Source organism: Bubalus kerabau, chromosome 3 (assembly GCF_029407905.1).
Source record: "Bubalus kerabau isolate K-KA32 ecotype Philippines breed swamp buffalo chromosome 3, PCC_UOA_SB_1v2, whole genome shotgun sequence".
In the NCBI taxonomy this organism is placed as follows: domain Eukaryota; kingdom Metazoa; phylum Chordata; class Mammalia; order Artiodactyla; family Bovidae; genus Bubalus; species Bubalus kerabau.
This window is the reverse complement of record NC_073626.1, coordinates 54,299,033-54,321,670: the sequence shown is the minus strand read 5'-3', so window position 1 is coordinate 54,321,670 and position 22,638 is coordinate 54,299,033. Positions and strand designations below refer to the sequence as shown.

The 22,638-nt window shown below is 44.6% G+C and overlaps 1 protein-coding gene across 1 annotated transcript in view; it reads left to right on the top strand.

The window, feature by feature from the left end:
- The window catches only part of OCA2 (OCA2 melanosomal transmembrane protein), a 326,371-nt gene that overhangs the window by 64,016 nt on the left and 239,717 nt on the right, over nucleotides 1-22,638 (top strand). Inside the window, exons 3-6 of the mRNA XM_055571821.1 lie at nucleotides 5,342-5,440; nucleotides 7,889-8,077; nucleotides 11,927-11,984; nucleotides 15,848-15,920. Of these exons, the coding sequence (XP_055427796.1) occupies nucleotides 5,342-5,440; nucleotides 7,889-8,077; nucleotides 11,927-11,984; nucleotides 15,848-15,920 (419 nt within the window). The remainder of the gene's footprint in view (nucleotides 1-5,341; nucleotides 5,441-7,888; nucleotides 8,078-11,926; nucleotides 11,985-15,847; nucleotides 15,921-22,638) is intronic.

Here is a 22,638-nt window from a genome sequence, read left to right as displayed (position 1 = left end):
ATGGACTGGTTGGATCTCCTTGCAGTCCAAGGGACTCTCAAGAGTCTTCTCCAACACCACAGTTCAAAAGCATCAATTCTTTGGCGCTCAGCCTTCTTCACAGTCCGACTCTCACATCCATACATGACTACTGGAAAAACCATAGCCTTAACTAGATGGACCTTTGTTAGCAAAGTAATGTCTCTGCTTTTGAATATGCTATCTAGGTTGGTCATAACTTTCCTTCCAAGGAGTAAGCGTCTTTTAATTTCATGGCTGCAATCACCACCTGCCGTGATTTTGGAGCCCCCCAAAATAAATTCTGACACTGTTTCCACTGTTTCCCCATCTATTTCCCATGAAGTGATGGGACTAGATGCCATGATCTTCATTTTCTGAATGTTGAGCTTTAAGCCAACTGTTTCACCCTCCTCTTTCACTTTCATCAAGAGGCTTTTTAGTTCCTCTTCACTTTCTGCCATAAGCGTGGTGTCATCTGCATATCTGAGGTTATTGATATTTCTCCCAGCAATCTTGATTCCAGCTTGTGCTTCTTCCAGCCCAGCATTTCTCATGATGTACTCTGCATAGAAGTTAAATAAGCAGGGTAACAATATACAGCTTTGACGTACTCCTTTTCCTATTTGGAACCAGTCTGTTGTTCCATGTCCAGTTCTAACTGGTGCTTCCTGACCTGCATATAGGTTTCTCAAGAGGCAGGTCAGGTGGTCTGGTATTCCCATCTCTTTCAGAATTTTCCACAGTTTATTGTGATCCACATAGTCAAAGGCTTTGGCATAGCCAATAAAGCAGAAATAGATGTTTTTCTGGAACTCTCTTGCTTTTGCGATGATCCAGCGGATGTTGGTAATTTGATCTCTGGTTCCTCTGCCTTTTCTAAAACCAGCTTGAACATCTGGAAATTCCTGGTTCATGTATTGCTGAAGCCTGGCTTGGAGAATTTTGAGCATTACTTTACTAGCGTGTGAGATGAGTGCAATTGTGTGGTAGTTTGAGCATTCTTTGGCATTGCCTTTCTTTGGGATTGGAATGAAAACTGACCTTTTCCAGTCCTGTGGCCACTGCTGAGTTTTCCAAATTTGCTGGCATATTGAGTGCAGCACTTTCACAGCATCATCTTCCAGGATTTGAAATAGCTCCACTGGAATTCCGTCACCTGTGCTAGCTCTGTTCGTAGTGATGCTTTCTAAGGCCCACTTGACTTCACATTCCAGGATGTCTGGCTCTAGGTGAGTGATCACACCATGGTGACTATCTTCATCGTGAAAATCTTTTTTGTATAGTTTTTCTGTGTATTCTTGCCACCTCTTCTTAATATGTTCTGCTTCTGTTAGGTCCATACCATTTCTGTCCTTTATTGAGCCCATCTTTGCATGAAATGTTCCCTTGGTATATCTAATTTTCTTGAAGATATCTCTAGTCTTTCCCATTCTGTTTTTTTCCTCTATTTCTTTGCATTGATCGCTGAAGAAGGCTTTCTTATCTCTTCTTGCTATTCTTTGGAACTCTGCATTCAAATGCTTATATCTTTACTTTTCTCCTTGCTTTTTGCTTCTCTTCTTTCCACAGCTATGTGTAAGGCCTACCCAGACAGCCATTTTGTTTTTTTCATTTACTTTCCATGGGGATGGTCTTGATCCCTGTCTTCTGTACAATGTCAAGAACCTCAGCCCATAGTTCATCAGGCACTCTATCTATTGGATCTAGTCCCTTAAATCTGTTTCTCATGTCCACTGTATAATCATAAGGGATTTGATTTAGGTCATACCTGAATGGTCTAGTGGTTTTCCCTACTTTCTTCAATTTCAGTCTGAATTTGGCAATAAGGAGTTCATGATCTGAGCCCCAGTCCACTCCTGGTCTTGTTTTTGCTGACTGTATAGAGCTTCTCCATCTTTGGCTGCAAAGAATATAATCAATCTGATTTTGGTTTTGACCATCTGGTGATGTCAATGTGTAGAGTTCTCTTGTCTTGTTGGAATAGGGTGTTTGCTCTGACCAGTGCATTCTCTTGGCAAAACTGTATTAGCCTTTGCCCTGCTTCATTCCGTATTCCAAGGCCAAATTTGCCTGTTACTCCAGGTGTTTCTTGACTTCCTACTTTTGCATTCCAGCCCCCTATAATGAAAAGGACATTTTTTGGGTGTTAGTTCTAAAAGGACTTGGTAGATCTTCATAGAACCATTCAACTTCAGCTTCTTCAGTGTTACTGGTTGGGGCATAGACTTGGATTACTGTGATATTGAATGGTTTGCCTTGGAAATGAACAGAGATCATTCTGTCATTTTTGAGATTGCATCCAAGTACTGCATTTCGAACTCTTTTGTTGACCATGATGGCTACTCCATTTCTTCTGAGGGATTTCTGCCCGCAGTAGTAGATATAATGGTCATCTGAGTTAAATTCACCCATCCAGTCCATTTTAGTTCGCTGATTCCTAGAATGTCAATGTTAACTCTTGCCATCTCCTGTTTGACCACTTCCAATTTGCCTTGATTCATGGACCTGACATTCCAGGTTCCTATGCAGTATTGCTTTTTACAGCATCAGACCTTGCGTCTATCACCAGTCACATCCACAGCTGGGTATTGTTTTTGCTTTGGCTCCATCCCTTCATTCTTTCTGGAATTATTTCTCCACTGATCTCCAGTAGCATATTGGTCACCTACTGACCTGGGGAGTTCCTCTTTCAGTATCCTATCACTTTGCCTTTTCATACTGTTCATGGGGTTCTCAAGGCAGGAATACTGAAGTGGTTTGCCATTCCCTTCTCCAGTGGACCACATTCTGTCAGACCTCTCCACCATGACCCGCATGTCTTGGGTGGCCCCACAGGGCATGGCTTAGTTTCATTGAGTTAGACAAGGCTGTGGTCCTAGTGTGATTAGATTGACAAGTTTCCTGTGAGTATGGCTTCAGTGTGTCTGCCCTCTGATGCCCTCTTGCAACACCTACCATCTTACTTGGGTTCTTGGACTTGGGGTATCTCTTCATGGCTGCTCCAGCAAAGCACAGCTGCTGCTCCTTACCTTGGATGAGGGGCATCTCCTCACTGCTGCTGCTCCTGACCTTGAACATGGAGTAGCTCCTCTCAGCCCTCCTGTGCCCACGCAGCCACTGCTCATTGGACCTGGGATTGCTCCTCTTGGATGACGCCCCTGGCCTTGTGCATGGGTTAGCTCCTCCCGGCCGCTGCCCCTGACCTCGGATGTGGGTATCTTCTCTCGGCTGCTCCTGTGCTGTCGCAGCCTGGCGCTCACAGCTGCCGCCCCTGACCTTGGACATGGGGTAGCTCCTCATTTCAGCAAAGTGTTCTACTAAACCTACATCACAGGACACAGCTGTTTCAGTACACTGTTCTACTAAACCTACATCACAGGACACAGCCTTTACAGTACAATGTTCTACTAAACCTACATTACAAGACTCAGCATTTACAGCACAGTGTTCTGCTAAACCTACATCACAGCACACAGCCTTTACAGTCCACTGTTCTCGTAAACCTACATCACAGGACACAACCTTTACCGCACACTATTCTCCTAAACCTACATCACAAGACACAACCTTTACAGCACAGTGTTTACTAAACCTATATCACAGCACACAGCCTTTTCAGTACATTGTTCTACTAAATCTACATCAAAGGACACAGGCTTTACAGTACACTGTTCTATTAAACCTACATCACAGGACACATCCATTTCAGCACAGTGTTCTACTAAACCTACATCACAGGACAAAGTCTTTAGAGTATACTGTTCTACTAAACCTACATCATAGGGCACAACCTTTACAGCACAGTGTTCTAATAAACCTACATCACAGCACACAGCCTTTACAGTACACAATTCTACTAAGCCTACTTCACAGGAGACAGCCTTTACAGCACATGGTTCTACTAAACCTACATCACAGCACACAGCCTGTACAGTACACTGTTCTACTCAACCTACATCACAGGACATGTACAGTACACCATTCTAGTAAGCCTATGTCACAGGACACAGCCTTTACAGTACACTGTTGTACTAAACCTACAATACAGGACACAGGCTGTACAGTACACTGTTCTCCTAAACCTACATCCCAGGACACAGACGTTACAGCACACTGTTCTACTCAACCTACATCACAGGAGACAGCCTTGACCGTACACTGTTCTACATAAGACACAGCCTTTACAGTATGCCTCTGCACAAATCAGTCCACTTGTGCATCCTCGTAAACTGGATGGGACTCCTGCCAGCTCAGGCCTTCTTTGGGAGTCTTTTGACTTTCAAAATGGCATCTTGCATGCCATCCCTCTACTTCTCTTAATAAGGACCCACAAAACCCCAACAGATGCTGGGCCCATCCCTGTGTCCCAAAGTCACAAAAGCCACGTTGCCAAGCGTTCCCAATGCATTTGCCAAAACTGTTTACTCAAATCGACCGACTGCCTGAGTGTATGGTTGAACTCCCATTTGCTGAACAAGGCGGCATGGACTGTCACTGGTACCGTGGGGTGGATTTTCCTGACTGTCCTGAAGGCGAATATGAATTGTGCCCTATGCGATGCCGCACCAGTGCTCAATGTGCAAAGACACTTGTAAGAACTAGAGCAATGTATATTGGCACTACAGCAAGAACCCCATGGCTCTGAAGAACACAGCATCTCTGACAGAGAGGCAGTAAGTGACAGATGAACGTTATGAGACCTTGGGTCCCTGCTTGGCAGTGAGATCCATTATGCAGCAGAAAGTGAAGCACAGCAGTATTCTCCCATGGCTGGTGCAGCAGCCATAGCAGGAGACATGCTGTATTCTCTCCTCTTGTGCCTGACTTAATGGACACAGCCATGACGCAGCACTAGTATGTCACTGCTTTCTAGGTGGAGCTCATGTATATGCACACTGCTGTGGCCCAGGGGATCATCTTCAAGGGGCCCCAAGTGTGACTGATTCATGACATATCGACCATATACTCTGGCAGAGTTGGTCAACTTGGGTAAGCACTTTTGACAAATGCACTGGGAACCCTTGGCAACATGGCTTTTGTGAGGAAAAACTGCATGGAATGGCAAACATGACTGGACTCTATTATAACACTAAAGTGAGCCTAAAAGTATTGACCCCACAGCATTTAGTCTGTGTGAATTTCTGTTTGTATTTCTAGTGTGGTTTAGCCTGGGGTGGAAAATTGTCTCTAATTATCTTAAACTCCAACTTTTTACAATTCAGATATAACATGTGAAGTTTACCACTGATTCTTGGGGCACATTCTTGGATCTAGCTGTAACCCCCAGTGAACACATCCTTCAGTTTTTGTTAATGATCCCTTCCTTCACTGTGTCTTTCAGGTCTCACCCTCCTTTCTCCCAAGTCTTCAGCTCCAGGTCTAAAGACTCCTGCTTTACAGAAAACACTCCTTTGCTGAGGAATTTCTCACAAGAAAAAGGGTGAGGTTTTTTTTTTTTTCTTCTTTTCTTTCTTTCTTATAAAATTAAGAAATCTCTGAGCATTACCCTTATGCTCATTACACTCATGCTGGAGAATAAAATAAGTTTTTACCTGACATGTTTGGTCTCTGCTAGATCCTTGTCAATTCAATGTGTGTTCTTGATTCTAGTAGTTGTATTCTGTGCCTAATGAATTTCCAAATAACCTTGAGCATAACCCTGCCATGAGTGCATAGCATATGTACACACTCATCCATGCACATAACTCTGACAGGCTGTCTCGAGAGGTTAGGGCTTCTCAACTGGGGCTGAGGTTGGCGCTGTCAGGAGACATTTCTGTGGTCACAAATGGGGAAGCAGTACTACCAGCATTTATGGTAGAGGGCAGGAATGCTGCTAAACATACTGCAATGTGCAGAACACCTCCCCACAATAAAGAATTACCTAACTCAATGTCAATAATTATTAAGTTGAAAATGTATGATTTGAAAGAAAACTCTACTTCTTATAAGTTCCTTTTGAGGATACACCTGCCTGGTTCTGAAACCAATAAGCAGAGCTGCTCTGTAGGATGAGTTACAGACTGTCTCCTTTAGGGTGAAGAACCCTAACTCAGTCCTCCAATTTATCTTTTCCTTCTGCAGGCAAACTTCCAGAAACCTGAGTCACCTCGTTGGTGTTCTCTGATTGCTCACACATTACAATCTTAGGACATTGTCCTGGACCTTCTTTTCCTACCCACTGACCCTTGCACTCAGCCTCCCTCCCACAGCCTCTGAGGAACTTCCCACCTTCTCCCTAGCTCTGTCTGTAACTGTTTGGGAGCCTTCACTATTTAGGGTGCATCAGAATTTGAGGGTGCTCATATGCCATGTGGGTTCCTGGTCTCACTGTCCAAAGACTCAAGTTCATGGGAACTTGATAGGGTGTAGGAATCTTGATTGTCGCCTTCCAATGCAGAGCCAATCTGGCTTCTTCCAGGAAACTCTTGATGATAAGTTATGTTTCCCTGAAAAAGTTCCCACTGAGTCCATTTTATGAGAGGGAACTCCTCTCCTCCTTGGTTTTCCAGGTCAGGCCCATTCAAGTTTAAGGGGGCTCAAATGTCACCTCCTTTGTAAAACCTTGGATCCTCCACAACTCATTCAAGAGTCAATGCTCCTTCTCCTTTGCTCTCAAACACCAAATTCATGTCCTGACTTTGGAACTTGTCCTTGTGGTATCTGTGATTATGCCTGCCAGCCTGAGTCCTCTTCATCCCATCCCAGCACCTAGCAAGGCCTCTGCCACCAGGGAGATAACAACTCTCATCTCTCCTAATGAGTAACTTTGAAAAGGAACACGTCACCCATCCATTCTCTTTAATGCTTTCCTTTGAATTACTTGGTAAACTGTTAAGGCCTGAGACATTTTCAACTCATGATTCTCTAGAAAACCAAGCACTCAAGAACATGAAAGCTTTTATCCTGGGCTTGGAACACAGAGGCCTTGGGATGCTGAGCTCTGTCTCACATCACAGTTCAGAAGCAGAATATGGATATTACATATGGGTTTCACATAGCCTAGTTTGCATCTTTGAGCTGCTTCTTATGAATAAAACTTTTTTTCTTGTTGTGAACAAGTCCTAAAGCAGTGATAAGGGTTCAGGAGAATCACAATGCCCAATTGAGCTAGCTGGGTTTGAGAGGCATAACATAATAGATTGTGGCTACTGTGTCAATATTGCCATCCCACAAATATTCCATGCAGTACAGGGGAATTCTGGGCTTTGGAGCAGCCTTACTAGAGGCAAGTGCTGACTGAGAATCTGTACTGAAGGAGTTGTTCAGAAGCTCAAGGATTCAATAAAAGTAAACAATGCATCCACATGTAATTTTGATAAAAATTTATGATCCTCCTTGATCCATCCTTCTAGATAGAAGTCTTGTTCTTGGGTCCATCTAATCCAGCACTGATGTTCCTCATTCCTGCTCATGTAGATGTTGGGCAGGAAAACAACATAGACAATCTTCTCTACAGCTCCATTAAAGAAAGATGCCTAGTACAGAGGAGGGAAGACTTACATCACTCATTGTGCTTCAGGATAAGTATAACAGAACCAGGTGTTGGGAACTCCAGCACAGTCAAAGAGAAAGCAAAAACTTAAATGTACTAGAGGTGATCTGAGCCAGAAAAAGGTTTACTGGAAAATTCCAAATTCAGGACAAGCTGATGTTTCTTGAAGGGCCACAGTTTATTTTGAAGATTGTGTGACCCCAGAAGATTTCCCTGAAGTCAAGGGTCTGTGATGTCAAGAAAGATCTATTCCCACCAGTTTGACACTATTACAGTGTTTATGGTCCTTTTAAAAACCAGGGTTGATGTCACATTTTATGCTCACCTTTGAGATGAACTGTTTTGGAGATGCTACTGTTGCTGTGAAAATAACCACAAAGCCTCAATTTCCAGGTCATGGTGCATGCCCATTTGCCACCCAGAGTTCATTACTGGTGAAGAATCTTGGGAGGACAGCTCAACTGAGTGGGAGGGAAGATCCCTGCTAAGCAGAGAATTGGCAGGTTCCTCTGAATCCGCCTCCTTAGAGAACGGGGAGCTTCTGGACAGTGCTCACATCAGGTTCCGTCTTGCCAAGCTGAGGTAGGAAGACTGGGAGCGCCACCACTGGCATGGGGTGGTGGTCACACAGAGCATGCCCTGGGACTGGGCTGGGGCAGGGAAGTGGGGCTTGCCCTCAGGACATCCTTCCCAAGGACAGGGAAAGAAGCCTAGGTGGTACTTTCCTGGAAAGTAGTCTGCTTTTCCTTCAGGCTTTGGAAGACAGATAAGGGCACATTTGAACCAGCATGGAGCTTTTAAGGATGCAAGAAAACCCAAATACGGACCTTAATGACTAACATCCCATACTCCTTTCTATTGTGTGGCTGGGGCCTTGACGCCCATGAGGGTTTGCAGATGAGAATAGCCCCTGTGGTGTTCTAGAAGCTGATATTATCATTTATAACCAGAGGCTAAGGTTTCTGCACATGCAGCAGAGTGTTTTTAGGGGTCTCTCACTGATCCTGTTTGTGACACCAATTGTCTTGCTGAATCTGACCGTGTGTACTGTTAACTGAACCCATGGTAGGCAAGGCATGAGCTAAGAGGCTGGAAGAAAATGTGAAGAGTTGTAGGAAAGGCGTCTCCTGGCTGGCACAGCAGCCATAGCAGCAGACATAACATAACTGCACACAACCCTTCAGGGCTTTTCCAGGTGAAGCTTATATATATATTTCCAGAAGAAAAGTAGCCCGTGCCCAAGCAAGTACCTTGTGAGGAATATGTGCAGTGCTCTATGTGATCTCAGTTGTTACATACCCATGCAAAGCCATTGTTTACAGAACATGGGATGTGAGAGCATGGGACAAGAGACTGGTGCCATCTTGTTAATTTCCTCACAAGGGGCAAGGGATTGGGTGGGTCTGAGAGAGGCCAAGCCCTCCATGCATATGTAGGAAGGCACAGCACGCACATGCATGGGGGATGTGAGGGTATTTCGCAGGACCACCTGCAGAGGTCAGAGGAGGAGTGCTCTCCCTGCTTTGTGTGCTGGGGCTTCTGCATGAGCATTCACTTGAAAGAAGTGTTCTATTGAAAACCATATGTTTGAAAGTGGCATTTTTAGAAACAGAATAAGGCTTGTGGACCAGGACCACCAAAGTCCCCATTCTGTATCTGCTCAGAGGTAGCTGAGGAACCAGCAGGGGCCAGGCATGTCCATGCAACTATCTCCTTGTTGCCTGGCATTCCCTTTGCTCCACAGCCTTTTGTGGCTTCCACTAAGATGATCTATGCAAAAACCCATGGATAGGTGAGAGGACATCATGACGCTGTCAAATATTAGTATTATTATTTCTCTACCTAAGGGGGCCCATCTTTTCTGAAGCTGTTTGAAGGGCTGATTAGAAGTGTACCTGCCTGCATCTCAAAGTGTATCTGTCTTTAGCCAGAGAGGCCCACTCTCATTTGTCCTGTTGATGTTACAGGCAATCCTGAGGGGTAGATAAAGGAAGGTACCTCGGAGAGAGTAAGGATTTTGCCTGAGGTCATGCATGGGCTTCCCTTGTGGCTCAGTTGGTAAAGAATCCACCCGCAATGTGGGAGACCTGGGTTTGATCCCTGGGTTGGGAAGATACTTTGGAGAAGGGAAAGGCTACCCACTCCAGTATTCTTGCCTGGAGAATTCCAGGCACAAAGAGTCAAACATGACTGAGTGTCTTTCACTTTCACTTTCATGCAGGTTTTTGAGAGAAGCAGAGGAGTAGGGGCAGGAATGTGACCCCAGGTCCCCCACCAATGCTTGACCATAGAGATGTCTTTTTGACCATGCCTCCTGATAGGGATAGAGTGAAGGGACGATGTAGGTAATTAAATCCCACCTGGGGAATGTAGTGGAAAAAATGTCAGAGACTCCTGTACTTTAATGATTACTCAAGAAAGCATGTTTGCTTAACCACAAAACCAAAACCTAGCAGACCTTTTTAGCAACAAACCACACAATAGAAGCACAAGACATGCCTCAAAACAATAAAACAATGGTGGCATGAGACACCATCCTGCCTAGTGAGTTCAATAACATGCTCTCTGCACACATAAAAAAATAATAATTTGTGAACTTAGCTTGATCATATAGGGACAAGAAAAACTCCCCTGCTCAACCTGGAGGAGGATGGTGGAAGCTTGACATTTACTCAAGAAAGACAAAGATGTCTTCTCCCCTTCCCCACTTTACCTTTGATTATAAAACTATGGCCCACTGAGTTCTCAGCGTGTGACACTGTCTCACCCACTCACTTATAAGCCTCACAAATGTCCTATTCTAATAAATCACTTCTATCTATTACTTTATCTCTCACTGAATTCTTTCTGCACTGAGACATAAAGGACCAGGAGCTCTTTGGAGCCCCCTGAAAAGACACCTAACGGTTTCACTTCTAGCCATGTGTAGTTTCTTTACTATGACTGGTCTTAGCTATAGCTGTGGTAAATATTCAGCCAGTTTAATCTGCTTTAAAATCATTTGAATTATGTGAAAGCATGTGAACAGGGTCCTGGTCCCCGTCGTTCACCGTGATGCTAAGCCCTGCTACTGTTTACAGCCTTCTCCAGCATGCTGGCTCACAACTCCAGAGGAGGCGAAGTTCTTCAAGTATCCTGTGGCATGGAAAGTAGGATCAGTGCATTTAAGCCTTCACATTCAGTAGTTGTTTTATCTCCTATGATTCATAGAGAAGTTGCCTCAAACTTTCCACGTAACTGAAAGATTTAGTGACATTCTTTTTAACATGTCTCGAAAGTACTACACATTATTGTTGAAACTTGTAAAAGCTATTTTGGATGGTCAGCTCTGCTGTATGTGTCAGTTATGTAGAAAGACATTTGTGTTTAGGATAGTTCAATTAATGCTTCGTGCTTTAAAAACAAATATTTTTTATTCCCATTTGAATAGGAACTATTGATCATAATTTGGAAGTATGATATAATTATTCATAAAATTCATTAAATCTAAAAGAATGCAGAACAAGGTTTTGCCATTTTGAAAGGATCAGAAAGATTTCGAAAAAGATGTCCCAATATAGACTTTCTTCTTTCATTCTACAAACATGTGTCAAACACAGGCTGTATACCAGCACCCTGTCTTTGGCAGGGGCGAGCATGTTGGCAGGGGCTGAGCACAAATACCTCAGTGCCGGCCCTGGGGAAGCAACCAGGGGAGAGCACCCTCCAGCAACTGGGCAGTGATAATATCTTCAGGAGATGGGGTCTGGTGGGCCCTGAGGAGGTGAAAGGAGCAGAGGTAAGCCAGGAGTGGCTGCCAGGACCATATTTGCCCAAAGGCCTGAGGGTCACAATTAAGAAGTGTGTAATGATGACTATCAGGGGTCCACAGAGGGCTGGATTGTCTGTTGAATTATCTCTTAAGGAATTCTTAAAGGATTCTGCTGGTACAACCAGTTACAACACTGCAAATTCTTTCTTGAATTGTTTGGTTATGTCTCAGTCAATGTTTATTCAACGATCAACTCCATATTCTTACCTTCTAGAAAACTTAAGGGAAAATAATTGATAAATATGAATCTGAGAGCCAAGATAAAGCTTGTTTCCAGAAAACCAGAGCCTTTAAAAAGCTAGTGAAGAGGCCCAAATCTTGAACTTCAGCATCTCTGACAAGAAGATGTGTTCAGACATTCAGGTTTAATTTTGTTTCCTCCTGTAACCTCCTCTGAACTGCTTCTCATGAAGCTGTATGTTTACAACAGGTCATTGGTGTTCTCAGCAGTATCCTACTTCATATCATGTTATAGAAAGAATTCTCAAAGAATTCTATGTGGAATTCTTTGAGATGGACATTACCCAAGGCTTCAGCAGACATCTGAGGTTTGACCTTTTTGGGTGCATGCAAATAAGACTGCCATCAGCGTGATCTGGGACCTGTCTTTTCTCTTGCAGGTGCTGTGTACGGTGGCTAAAAGTCGCAGGCTTATTTGTCTTTGTGGTGCTGTGCTCTGTGAGTACCATGGCATGCTGAGCCTTGGGGTCTGTTTAGCAGAGTCCCTGGGTGTTTCGGGCTGGGTAGCAGGGCACCTGAGGTGTGGGACACACACACATTTCTTAGGAGGAGATGCTGAGGGGATGTGAGATGGCAGTCTGGAGGTGGCTAGGGAGTCCTGCCCCTAGCAACATTCCTCTACTTTTGCTCCACTTTGTACAGTGGAAACCATGAGGATCTGGCTGTGGTCTGTAGAAGGCAGCTTGCCCTGGGGTCTTAATCCCTACCTTAAGTGGCTTGCCAAATTCTCTTTTCAACCACATGCAGTAAGCACTCTTTATTTGTGTTGGGACATGTCCAGCAATCATGGTTGCCCCTAGGAGTGTCTCAGTGCCCATTTGGAGTGGCGCCCAGCTGTTTGGGAGAGAGTGGAGTTCTGTGTCTGCCTCTTCCCTGGAGACTGCTCTGATTTTACTTGCCCTGCATCCCCAGGGATGGTTGCAGAGCTAGAACCCTGGAGGCAACCTGAGTGCTCCTCTGACTTGAGGTGTCATGAGTGTCATTGCCAGCATTTGTGTGGTATGTGCCCTGATGTGGCCCTAGCCAAGATCACATTATAGGCACTTAAAATACATGTGCTGAATGAGCAACTGTGAGCCTCCCCCCACCCAGTCTGTGTGTGTGCATGTGGATATGAGGATCCGTGTCTGCCTGTGTGTTTGTGTGTGTGCAGTTCTCTGTGGGACAAGTAGGTCTTTTGTGGTCTGTGACCATTTTGAGCTTGTGTGTGTGCCCTAGGGAGTTATTTTTGCAGTTAATAATTATTATCTAACTTTAGCATTGGCATAGGATACTTTGTGTGGGCCATTTTTGAGAGACCCCAGGATGTGACAGGATATGAGATTGTGAGCAAGGAAGGGCTGGGTGAGTAGTGTTCCATACCTGTGCCCTGTGGACTGCAGGCTGGTGTGGCTATGGCTCTTCTCAGCAGGCAGCCTGTGCTGACAGCTGTGCTGGGTGCCCTTTGTGATTAAGCTGCCTGTGTGACCATGTGTAGCTGTAAATACATGGGCTTCATTGTCTGTGTGTGTGGGCGTGAGGACTGGGGTTCTATGCATGTGCAGGATAGTGCACGACAAGACTCTTCTCAGTGTGACGTGTAGAGAACAATGTTTTATCTCAGACAGCAAGCGTGCACAAAGTCAATATTGGCTGAATTGAATTGAATACAGGCAACTCTTTAATAACCCATAATAGGGGAGAGGAGGGGTCCACAGAAAGGAAATCTAGGCTAAAAACAATTACAATGAACTGAAAACTTCATGAGTTTACTTTTTTGGCTACCAATTTGCCTCTCTACTTCCTATTCAAACAACTGTGTGTTTCTGAAGACCCAGTTGCTTAGCACAGCCTGGTGGGTGGGTGTACTGGATTTTCAAGGGTGTACTGGGAGGTATGGTTGGGCCAAGTCTCCCCTGATCCCTGTGAGCTCACCTGAACTCTGTGTCTGGTCTTCACTCTTCTGGTAATTGAAATATTGGTGTTTTGTGGACACAACCAAAACAGAGTTTGAGGAATTTGTTTTGAACCTCTGTAATCTGTTATCTCATCATCACTTTAGTTTAGTTTCTGAGGGTGTATAAGGTGCTCTGAAAATTCCACAGCATGAGCTCTTGCCATCATATGGGTTGCATTTCCTACTCTTCCGTACAGGAAAACTGCCGAGGTCCAGCCCCGGCTGATCCAGGGTATTCGAAGGGGAGATGGCGTCGGTGACTATTTATTTATTTATTCATCAAAGATATAAAGAATAATAGAATGAGGATAGCTCAGTAGGAAAATTCAGTGGAGAAAAGAAGCTGAGTAGCTTGGTTTATGCGCAAAATCAATATAACCTGTGACACCAGGTTAGCTCTGACCACGGAGGCTGCAGGCGCCCTCTCGAATAGCGGAAGGTGCCCCAGCTTAGACACCTTCTCGAGTGGGTCTTAGAAGCCCAGGCAAATAAATGGTCGCAGAGGATATCCGTGCTCCAGATGGAGACTCAGCTGGAAATTGAGGGGAAGAATGACATGGGGAGACCAAGCATTGGTGAGCAAGGCCCGTAGCTTTATTTTCAACAGGGGCTTTTATACCCTAAGTTACACATAGAGGATGATAGGGGATGCAAAGTCAGCAGTCTTTGATCCTTATCAAAAACCAGGTTTCTTTCCTGCAAATTTATCATATACAAATGGTTTAGGTGATTTACATCATCTTCTGGCCAGAAGGCTTATTAACATTTTATGACTCTTGACAAAGACTTATCAACAAAGACTTATTTTCTCTAAGAGTAATTATTTTAAGGTTTGGCGCCATCTTCGTAAGATAAAATTGCATTCCTATAGGGCGGATGTGTAATGGGTTTACAACAAAGGAAAGAATTTATTATCTGAAGGGTCTAAAGTTACTAACAACAAGGCCACTACTGATTTTTTCTACATACCAACTATATTAATAATACACATTCAAGGATACAACTCAGGGGATGTGGAAACTTGGCAACAAACATTGGCTCATCAATGAAATCTTTTACTAGTTTTATTCTGACAGTTTCTAACTCTCTGAGAGGCTCTAAGCTATTTGAATATCTTAAGCTTCCTGTGCCTCTGGAGGCTGGGAGACTGTAAACAATCATATGCATAGCTGTAGGAGTGGGTAAACTTGTCAGGCGAGTTAGAGAGCCATCTGAGGGGTTTGGATTTAAACACTCCTAGTTGCCCAGGAACTTTATTAATTGGAGCTGTAAGTTAACTCTTTGACAGAGAGAGTGAGATGGTGGTGGGGGACAGCCCCCAGTAAAGTCAGAGGTGAGAGCACAAAGCAATAAAGTAGGTAGACTCTGGTTTTTTTTGGAGGGTAGATGCTCGAGAATATCCGGGGGGACTCCTGAGGCACGATCCTGCCTTTGTGTATGCTGAGCCTCCTTCCTCATGACCTTTGTCACGAGTGGAATGCCTCACCGGCTCCTGGCAGGAAGCCACATTTACCCTCCTCTGACAATTTAATTTTAGGGCTGGGTAGTCAATCCTTCATGGAGAAGGCAATGGCAACCCACTCCAGTGCTCTTGCCTGGAAAATCCCATGGATGGAGGAGCCTGGAAGGCTGCAGTTCATGGGATCGTTGAGTCAGACATGACTGAGCGACTTCACTTTCCATTTTCACTTTCATGCATTGGAGAAGGAAATGGCAACCCACTCCAGTGTTCTTGCCTGGAGAATCCCAGGGACGGGGGAGCCTGGTGGGCTGCCGTCTATGGGGTCGGGCAGAGTTGGACACGACTGAAGCGACTTAGCAGCAGCAGCAGCAGCAGTCAATCCTTGGAGAAGGCAATGGCACCCCACTCCAGTACTCTTGCCTGGAAAATCCCATGGACAGAGGAGCCTGGTAGGCTGCAGTCCATGGGGTCACGAAGAGTCGGACACGACTGAGCGACTTCACTTTCACTTTTCACTTTCATGCATTGGAGAAGGAAATGGCAACCCACTCCAGTGTTCTTGCCTGGAGAATCCCAGGGACTGGGGAGCCTGCTGGGCTGCCATCTGTAGGGTCGCACAGAGTCGGACGTGACTGAAGCGACTTAGCAGCAGCAGCAGTCAATCCTTAAAACTGTCAAATATCAATAATTAAGGCCCATTGTAGCAAAAAAAAAAAAAATAGTTTAATGGATAAGAATTTTATCTTTTAATATCTCAGAAAAGCTATTCAGAGTAAGCAGGTAAATTTTGGATACATCAAGCAGCACAATTATCATAACCCTATTTTCAGCTCTTATCAAAGTTATTAAATCCTATTGCTGTCACACCACAAATCTATCATTAAATGTTTCTGATTGTTGCAGATTTTGTTTAGCCTGTATCCAGATCAAGGAAAGCTCTGGCAATTGCTGGCTGTGTCACCGCTGGAAAGCTACTGTATCTGAACCTTTTTTGAGATGGACAGTCACCCGTGGTTGAGTCACAGAGTGAAAAGACCTGAGAACTATTATGATGGTTTGCCCAAGGTCACAGCATAAGCAATCATGATTACTCCCCATGTGTTTTTTGTTCCTCCAGGATGTTTGTTGAAAGATAAGGCTTCAGAACATAAAGGGAGGGGGCTTTAGTGAGACTGCAGTGGGTGGGTGGTAGGGAGATTCCCCATGGAAAGGTGACAGCAAACAAACAGTGTATTTTAGTTAAGGCCCAGCTTTCTGTGGCTGTTGGATGCTCTTTCTGTCCCCCCAACCCCACCCCCAGCCCCTGCCCTCTTATGTCTTAGCTTAAATGATTCTTCTTTACCTAACTTTAAGTTCATTGGTTCTTTCCTTGGCAGTGTCATCTGAGCTTGATGATTGCTTGGTTTCTTATCCTCTGGGATCCCTTGCCATTTTGTAGGTCTCAGCTGCTACAGCAGAATACCACAACCTGGATGACGTAAGCAACAGACATTTATTTCTCACAATTCTAGAGGCTGGACATCCAAGGTCAGGATGGGCTGATTTGGTTTCTAGTGAGCACTCTCTTTCTGGCTTTCAGACGGCCGCCTTCTTGCTATGTCTCCTATGTTTGTGTATATGTGTGTGTGTGTGTGTGTGTGTAAAGAGTGAGAGCTCTCTGGTGTCTCTTCTTACAAGAACACTGATACTATCAAATCTGGGCCTCAACCTATGACCTCATTCACTTTCAGTTATTTCCTTAGAGACCCAGGCTTCCCAGGTGCCTCAGTGGTAAAGAATCTGCCTGCTGATGCAGGAGACACAGAAGACATGGATTCCATCCCTGAGTCAGGAAGATCCCTTGGAGGAGGACATGGACATTCAGTCCATAGCAGAGATAAAGTTTTAAGCTTGAAGGTGAACACACCTTAACTTCTATGGGCCAGGGGGAGTTATGTAAATCCAATTAAATGTTGGCTGTGTTGTGGTCTGTGGTTGCCATGGTAACCATCAGTGCCCCAGACACCTGGAATTTCTCAGCCTTCTTTCATCTGCCTGCCAGGCGCTGCACTTTTCCTACCCATCCTTCAGGGGTAGGGCTGCTTTCTCATCTTACCTGCCCCCAGCTCTTAGGGTTCTGTTGTACTCTTGGGCTCTAGATTTGATGTGCTTCCCTATTAAATTCAAGCTTTCTTAGGGATCTCCCCATTCCACTCATCGTCCCTGTGAGAACTTGCTGGAGTTCATGGAAGAAGAAGAGCCTAGAAGATGTTAGGATTCCTATTCGGTGGCTCATCAGGCCAAGGTCAAGGCCTAGTTGAGAAGAGGGCTCAGAGGATCCTGACTCAAGTTTGGTCAAGGAGGAGGTTCTGGCCAATGCTTCTGAGCCCAGTGTTAGATAAGCTCTGAAGCAAACTGAAGGAGAAGCCTGAGAGTCTCCACAGTTTAGGTGAACCTCACAGATTTGTTCTGTGCACTGCAGCAGCACATTGCTGGCAGTTCAGAAGTACTTTGCTTGTGTGTCTTTCTTTCCATCATGCATGGGCCTTCAGGACATAGTTCTCTGTTCTGACAGGACATGTTCTCTGGTGAGAACACCAGACCAGAGTAGATGGTCATGCTCGTTAGAAGAACAGTATGGAGACCGTGAGCCGGGAACTCCCAGGAGAGTGGCCCTGGTGCTCACAGTGGGGTTGGGTCAAGTCAAACTCGATCAGATCAGATCAGATCAGTCACTCAGTCGTGTCTGACTCTTTGCGACCCCATGAATCACAGCACGCCAGGCCTCCCTGTCCATCACCAACTCCCGGAGTTCACTGAGACTCACATCCATCGAGTCAGTGATGCCATCCAGCCATCTCATCCTCTGTCGTCCCCTTCTCCTCTTGCCCGGAATCCCTCCCAGCATCAGAGTCTTTTCCAATGAGTCAACTCTTCGCATGAGGTGGCCAAGTACTGGAGTTTCAGCTTTAGCATCATTCCTTCCAAAGAAATCCCAGGGTTGATCTCCTTCAGAATGGGCTGGTTGGATCTCCTTGCAGTCCAAGGGACTCTCAAGAGTCTTCTCCAACACCACAGTTCAAAAGCATCAATTCTTTGGCACTCAGCCTTCTTCACAGTCCAACTCTCACATCCATACATGACCACAGGAACAACCATAGCCTTGACTAGATGAACCTTTGTTGGCAAAGTAATGTCTCTGCTTTTGAATATGCTGTCTAGGTTGGTCATAACTTTCCTTCCAAGGAGTAAGCGTCTTTTAATTTCATGGCTGCAGGCACCATCTCTAGTGATTTTGGAGCCCAGAAAAATAAAGTCTGACACTGTTTCCACTGTTTCCCCATCTATTTCCCATGAAGTGATGGGACTGGATGCCATGATCTTCATTTTCTGAATGTTGAGCTTTAAGCCAACTTTTTCATTCTCCATTTTCACTTTCATCAAGAGGCTTTTGAGTTCCTCTTCACTTTCTGCCATAAGGGTGGTGTCATCTGCATATCTGAGGTTATTGATATTTCTCCCGGCAATCTTGATTCCAGCTTGTGTTTCTTCCAGTCCAGCGTTTCTCATGATGTACTCTGCATATAAGTTAAATAAACAGGGTGACAATATACAGCCTTGATGAACTCCTTTTCCTATTTGGAACCAGTCTGTTGTTCCATGTCCATTTCTAACTATTGCTTCCTGACCTGCATATAAATTTCTCAAGAGGCAGATCAGGTGGTCTGGTATTCCCATCTCTTTCAGAATTTTCCACAGTTGATTGTGATCCACACAGTCAAAGGCTTTGGCATAGTCAATAAAGCAGAAATAGATGCTTTTCTGGAACTCTCTTGCTTTTTCGATGATCCAGCAGATGTTGGCAATTTGATCTCTGGTTCCTCTGCTTTTTCTAAAACCAGCTTGAACATCAGGAAGTTCACGGTTCACATATTGCTGAAGCCTGGCTTGGAGAATTTTGAGCATTACTTGCTAGAAAGACGGCTTAAATTTGAGTCATGGATTTGAGTAATGGAAAAAGCAAGAGGACCATGGTTGGATACAACAGAGGAAGAAGATGATTTCTTTGTCTTCTCTCTTCCATGACTTGGTCTGTCTGGGACTCTGGTATAAGTTCAAAGGACTTGAAGGATGATACTGAAAACGAATATTTATTAGTTAGACCAAGATGTTTTGGGGACATAAAATGTGGTGAGAATCATGTTGGTCTCCAGAGAAGTAGAGAAATGAATAGCATGTAGTTTCTTCACTTGAGGAGCTAGACTGGGGGGAGAAAAATCTAAAACAGACAAGAGTATGTTGTGAATGAGCACTTTAACAGAGTAAGCCTGATCTACAGAGGACACAGGCAGGAGTGAGGATCCTCTCAAGCTGTGGATGACAAGGAAGGGTTTAAGGAGAGGAGAGCTTGAGCAAGATCTTAAAAGATAGTGGGGTTCTCTAGGTTTGGGGGAGGCCTCTGAGGCAAAGACAAGATATGACCTTAGCAGAGCAGACCTTTCAGAATGGCTGGAAGGCAAGGATCAAAGCTGCCTGCAGGGTGGGCTTTTCCACAGGTCCAAGTTGCTGGGATCCATAAGTCACTGCTGACACCAGAACATTGCGGTGGGCTCTGACTCCCAGGCACAATGCGGGCATCAGAAAGACAGAGGGAAAGGAGGGCAGAGGTACATGTGATCCAGTGTCCCTTGGATTTTGTGTGCACTCCATTTGAATGGTGGTTAATTATAGTGTGTTTTAATCTTCCTGCTAGGGAGTGACACCCCCACAAGGACAAAGGCCTTGTTCCATTCTCCTTGCTCTTTGTTTGCAATGTGCTGTGCTCTGATTAGTCGCTCAGTTTGACTCTTTGCAACCCCAAAGATTGTACCCCACCAGGCATCTCTGTTCATGGGGATTCTCCAGGCAAGGATATTGGAGTAGGTTGCCATGCCCTCCTCCAGGGGATCTTCCCCACCCAGGAACTGAACTGGGGTCTCCTGCATTGCAGGCAGATCCTTTACCAGCTGAGCTACCAGGGAAGCCCTATAAACATTCATTACATTATTAGAAGAAGAAGCCTCTGTTTTTCTGATATTAGCCTTCAAGGGTGCTGATCCATCTCCTGGGTTTCTGCAAGGTCTCTAAAGTTTCTTCTGTGCTGAAATATCTTTTCCCACTCCATCATATCATGTGTCTGCCTTGGGGAAAGACCAAGACAGGAATAATTTCAGTGTGGCAGAATCATCAGCATCTCTTTGGGCCTTCCCCTACTATATCCTGCCTCATCTGTGACTTCTGTTTGCCTTTTGTCCTTTTTGGAAGCCATGTAGCAGCATAGCTGTGGGTAGATGCTTTCTAGCCGAGAGCTGGCTGCCCATTCTCAGCTCTAATATAGGAAACAGTGCTGATAAAAACACTTCCTTTTTTTAAAAAAATTAATTTTAATTGGAGGCTAATTACTTTACAATATTGTAGTGGTTTTTGCCATACATTGACATGAATCAGCCATGGGTGTACATGTGTCCCCCATCCTGAACCCCCCTCCTACCTCCCCCCATACCATACCTCAGGGTCATCCCAATACACCAGCCCTGAGCTCCCTGTCTGATACATCGAACCTGGACTGGCAGTCTATCTCACATATGGTAATATACATGTTTCAGTGCTATTCTCTCAAATCATCCCTCCCTCGCCTTCTCCCACAGAGTCCAAAAGTCTCTTCTTTATATCTGTGTCTCTTTTGCTGTCTTGCATAGAGGGTTATCGTTACCATCTTTACACATGTATACCTGTGGCGGATTCATTTTGATATTTGGCAAAACTAATACAGTTATGTAAAGTTTAAAAATAAAATAAAATTAGAAAAAAAAAAGAAAAAAATAAATTCCATATATATGCGTTAGTATACTGAATTGGTGTTTTTCTTTCTGACTTAGTTCACTCTGTATATTAGGCTCCAGCTTCATCCACCTCATTAGAACTGATTCAAATGTATTTTTTTTTAATAGCTGAGTAATATTCCATTGTGTATATGTACCACAGCTTTCTTATCCATTCGTCTGCTGAAGGACATCTAGGTTGCTTCCAGTGCTGTGATGAACATTGGGGTACACGTGTCTCTTTCACTTCTGGTTTCCTCAGTGTGTATGCCCAGCAGTGGGATTGCTGGGTTGTGTGGCAGTTCTATTTCCAGTTTTTAAGGAATCTCCACACTGTTTTCCATAGTGGGCTGTACTAGTTTTCATTCCCACCAACAGTGTAAGAGGGTTCCCTTTTCTCCACACCCTCTCCAGCATTTATTGTTTGTAGACTTTTTGATAGCAGCCATTCTGACTGGTGTGAGATGGTACCTCATTGTGGTTCTGACTTGCATTTCTCTGATAATGAGTGATGTTGAGCATCTTTTCATGTGTTTGTTAGCCATCTGTATATCTTCTTTAGAGAAATGTCTGTTTAGTTCTTTGGCCCATTTTTTGATTGGGTCATTTATTTTTCTGCAATTGAGCTGCATGAACTGCTTATATATTTTTGAGATTAATTCTTTGTCAGTTGCTTTGTTTGCTCTCCCATTTTGAAGGCTGTCTTTTCACCTTGCTTATAGTTTCCTTTGTTGTGCAAAAGCTTTTAGTTTTAATTAGGCCCCATTTGTTTATTTTTGCTTTTATTTCCATTACTCTGGGAGGTGGGTCATAGAGGATCCTGCTGTGATTTATGTCAGAGAGTGAAAAACACTTTATTTATTAGGATATTTTTGTACTTAAAACAAAAACAAAAAAAAAAACCCAGTGCATCTTGCTGGGGGAAATTTAAAAAGGGTTAACTATTCACTGGCACTCCCCAACAGTCTGTTTAAATCCTGTAAACACCCTGGAAACAGTGAAGTTCTGCCTTCTCCCAAGTCAGCTCCATAAACCACCTGTTTCTTTAGGGGTTTTAAGGAAGACTAAAGGAATTGGTCACTGAATCATCCTGCAGTCAGTGAGCTGCTGCTAAGACTTTTGAAACCTCACACAAAACATAGATCATTTTGAGAATCATTTTTTTTGCACCTACAGCAGCTTTTTCTTCTGGAGCAAGATAGCTGGGCTAGCTGCTGTTTAGAATCCCTGGCGTGGGCCCCAGACCTTGCAGCAGAGGTGAGAGTGAGCTGGCACAGAGAGGGAGCCTGAGAGCACAGACCCTTCCGTCTGTGCAGCACACCAGTGCAGGGTGTAGGAGTGAAGGGGCCAGGTTGTGGTGGGGATGCAAGGGCATGAGGGTTACATGTTGAGAGGGAGGAGCATCTTTTCCCTATAACTTCCCTGATTCAGTCCTTCACAAGCTTCGAAGGGATTTCCCTCCTCTTACTGCAATGGACTTCACTGGTTTAGCCAGTTTCGGATTTCTTGTTCACTTCTCCCTGTGATTTCTCACCAGCCACCTTAGGATTTGGGCATGGCTGTGGATTAGTTCATCTGTTCATTCAGGAGGCCATCCTGTCTGTTGCTCACCATGAGTCCAGGAACCGGGACAGGGGTTTTATTCTGGCTGCCAAGAGTGGTAGCAGAGATGATTGTAGGATGCGAGACACCAGCTAGATGTTAAAGCAGATGATTCAAAACATAATTAAAGAAAACAAAACCAATTGCGTGTGTCAGGAGTGAGGGGCTGAATAAGCAGGAGCAGGCAGGGCAGATGGAAGGGATGGCCCAGACGTTTCTTTCCTTGTGTGCCTCCCGAGATGGGTGTTCCCT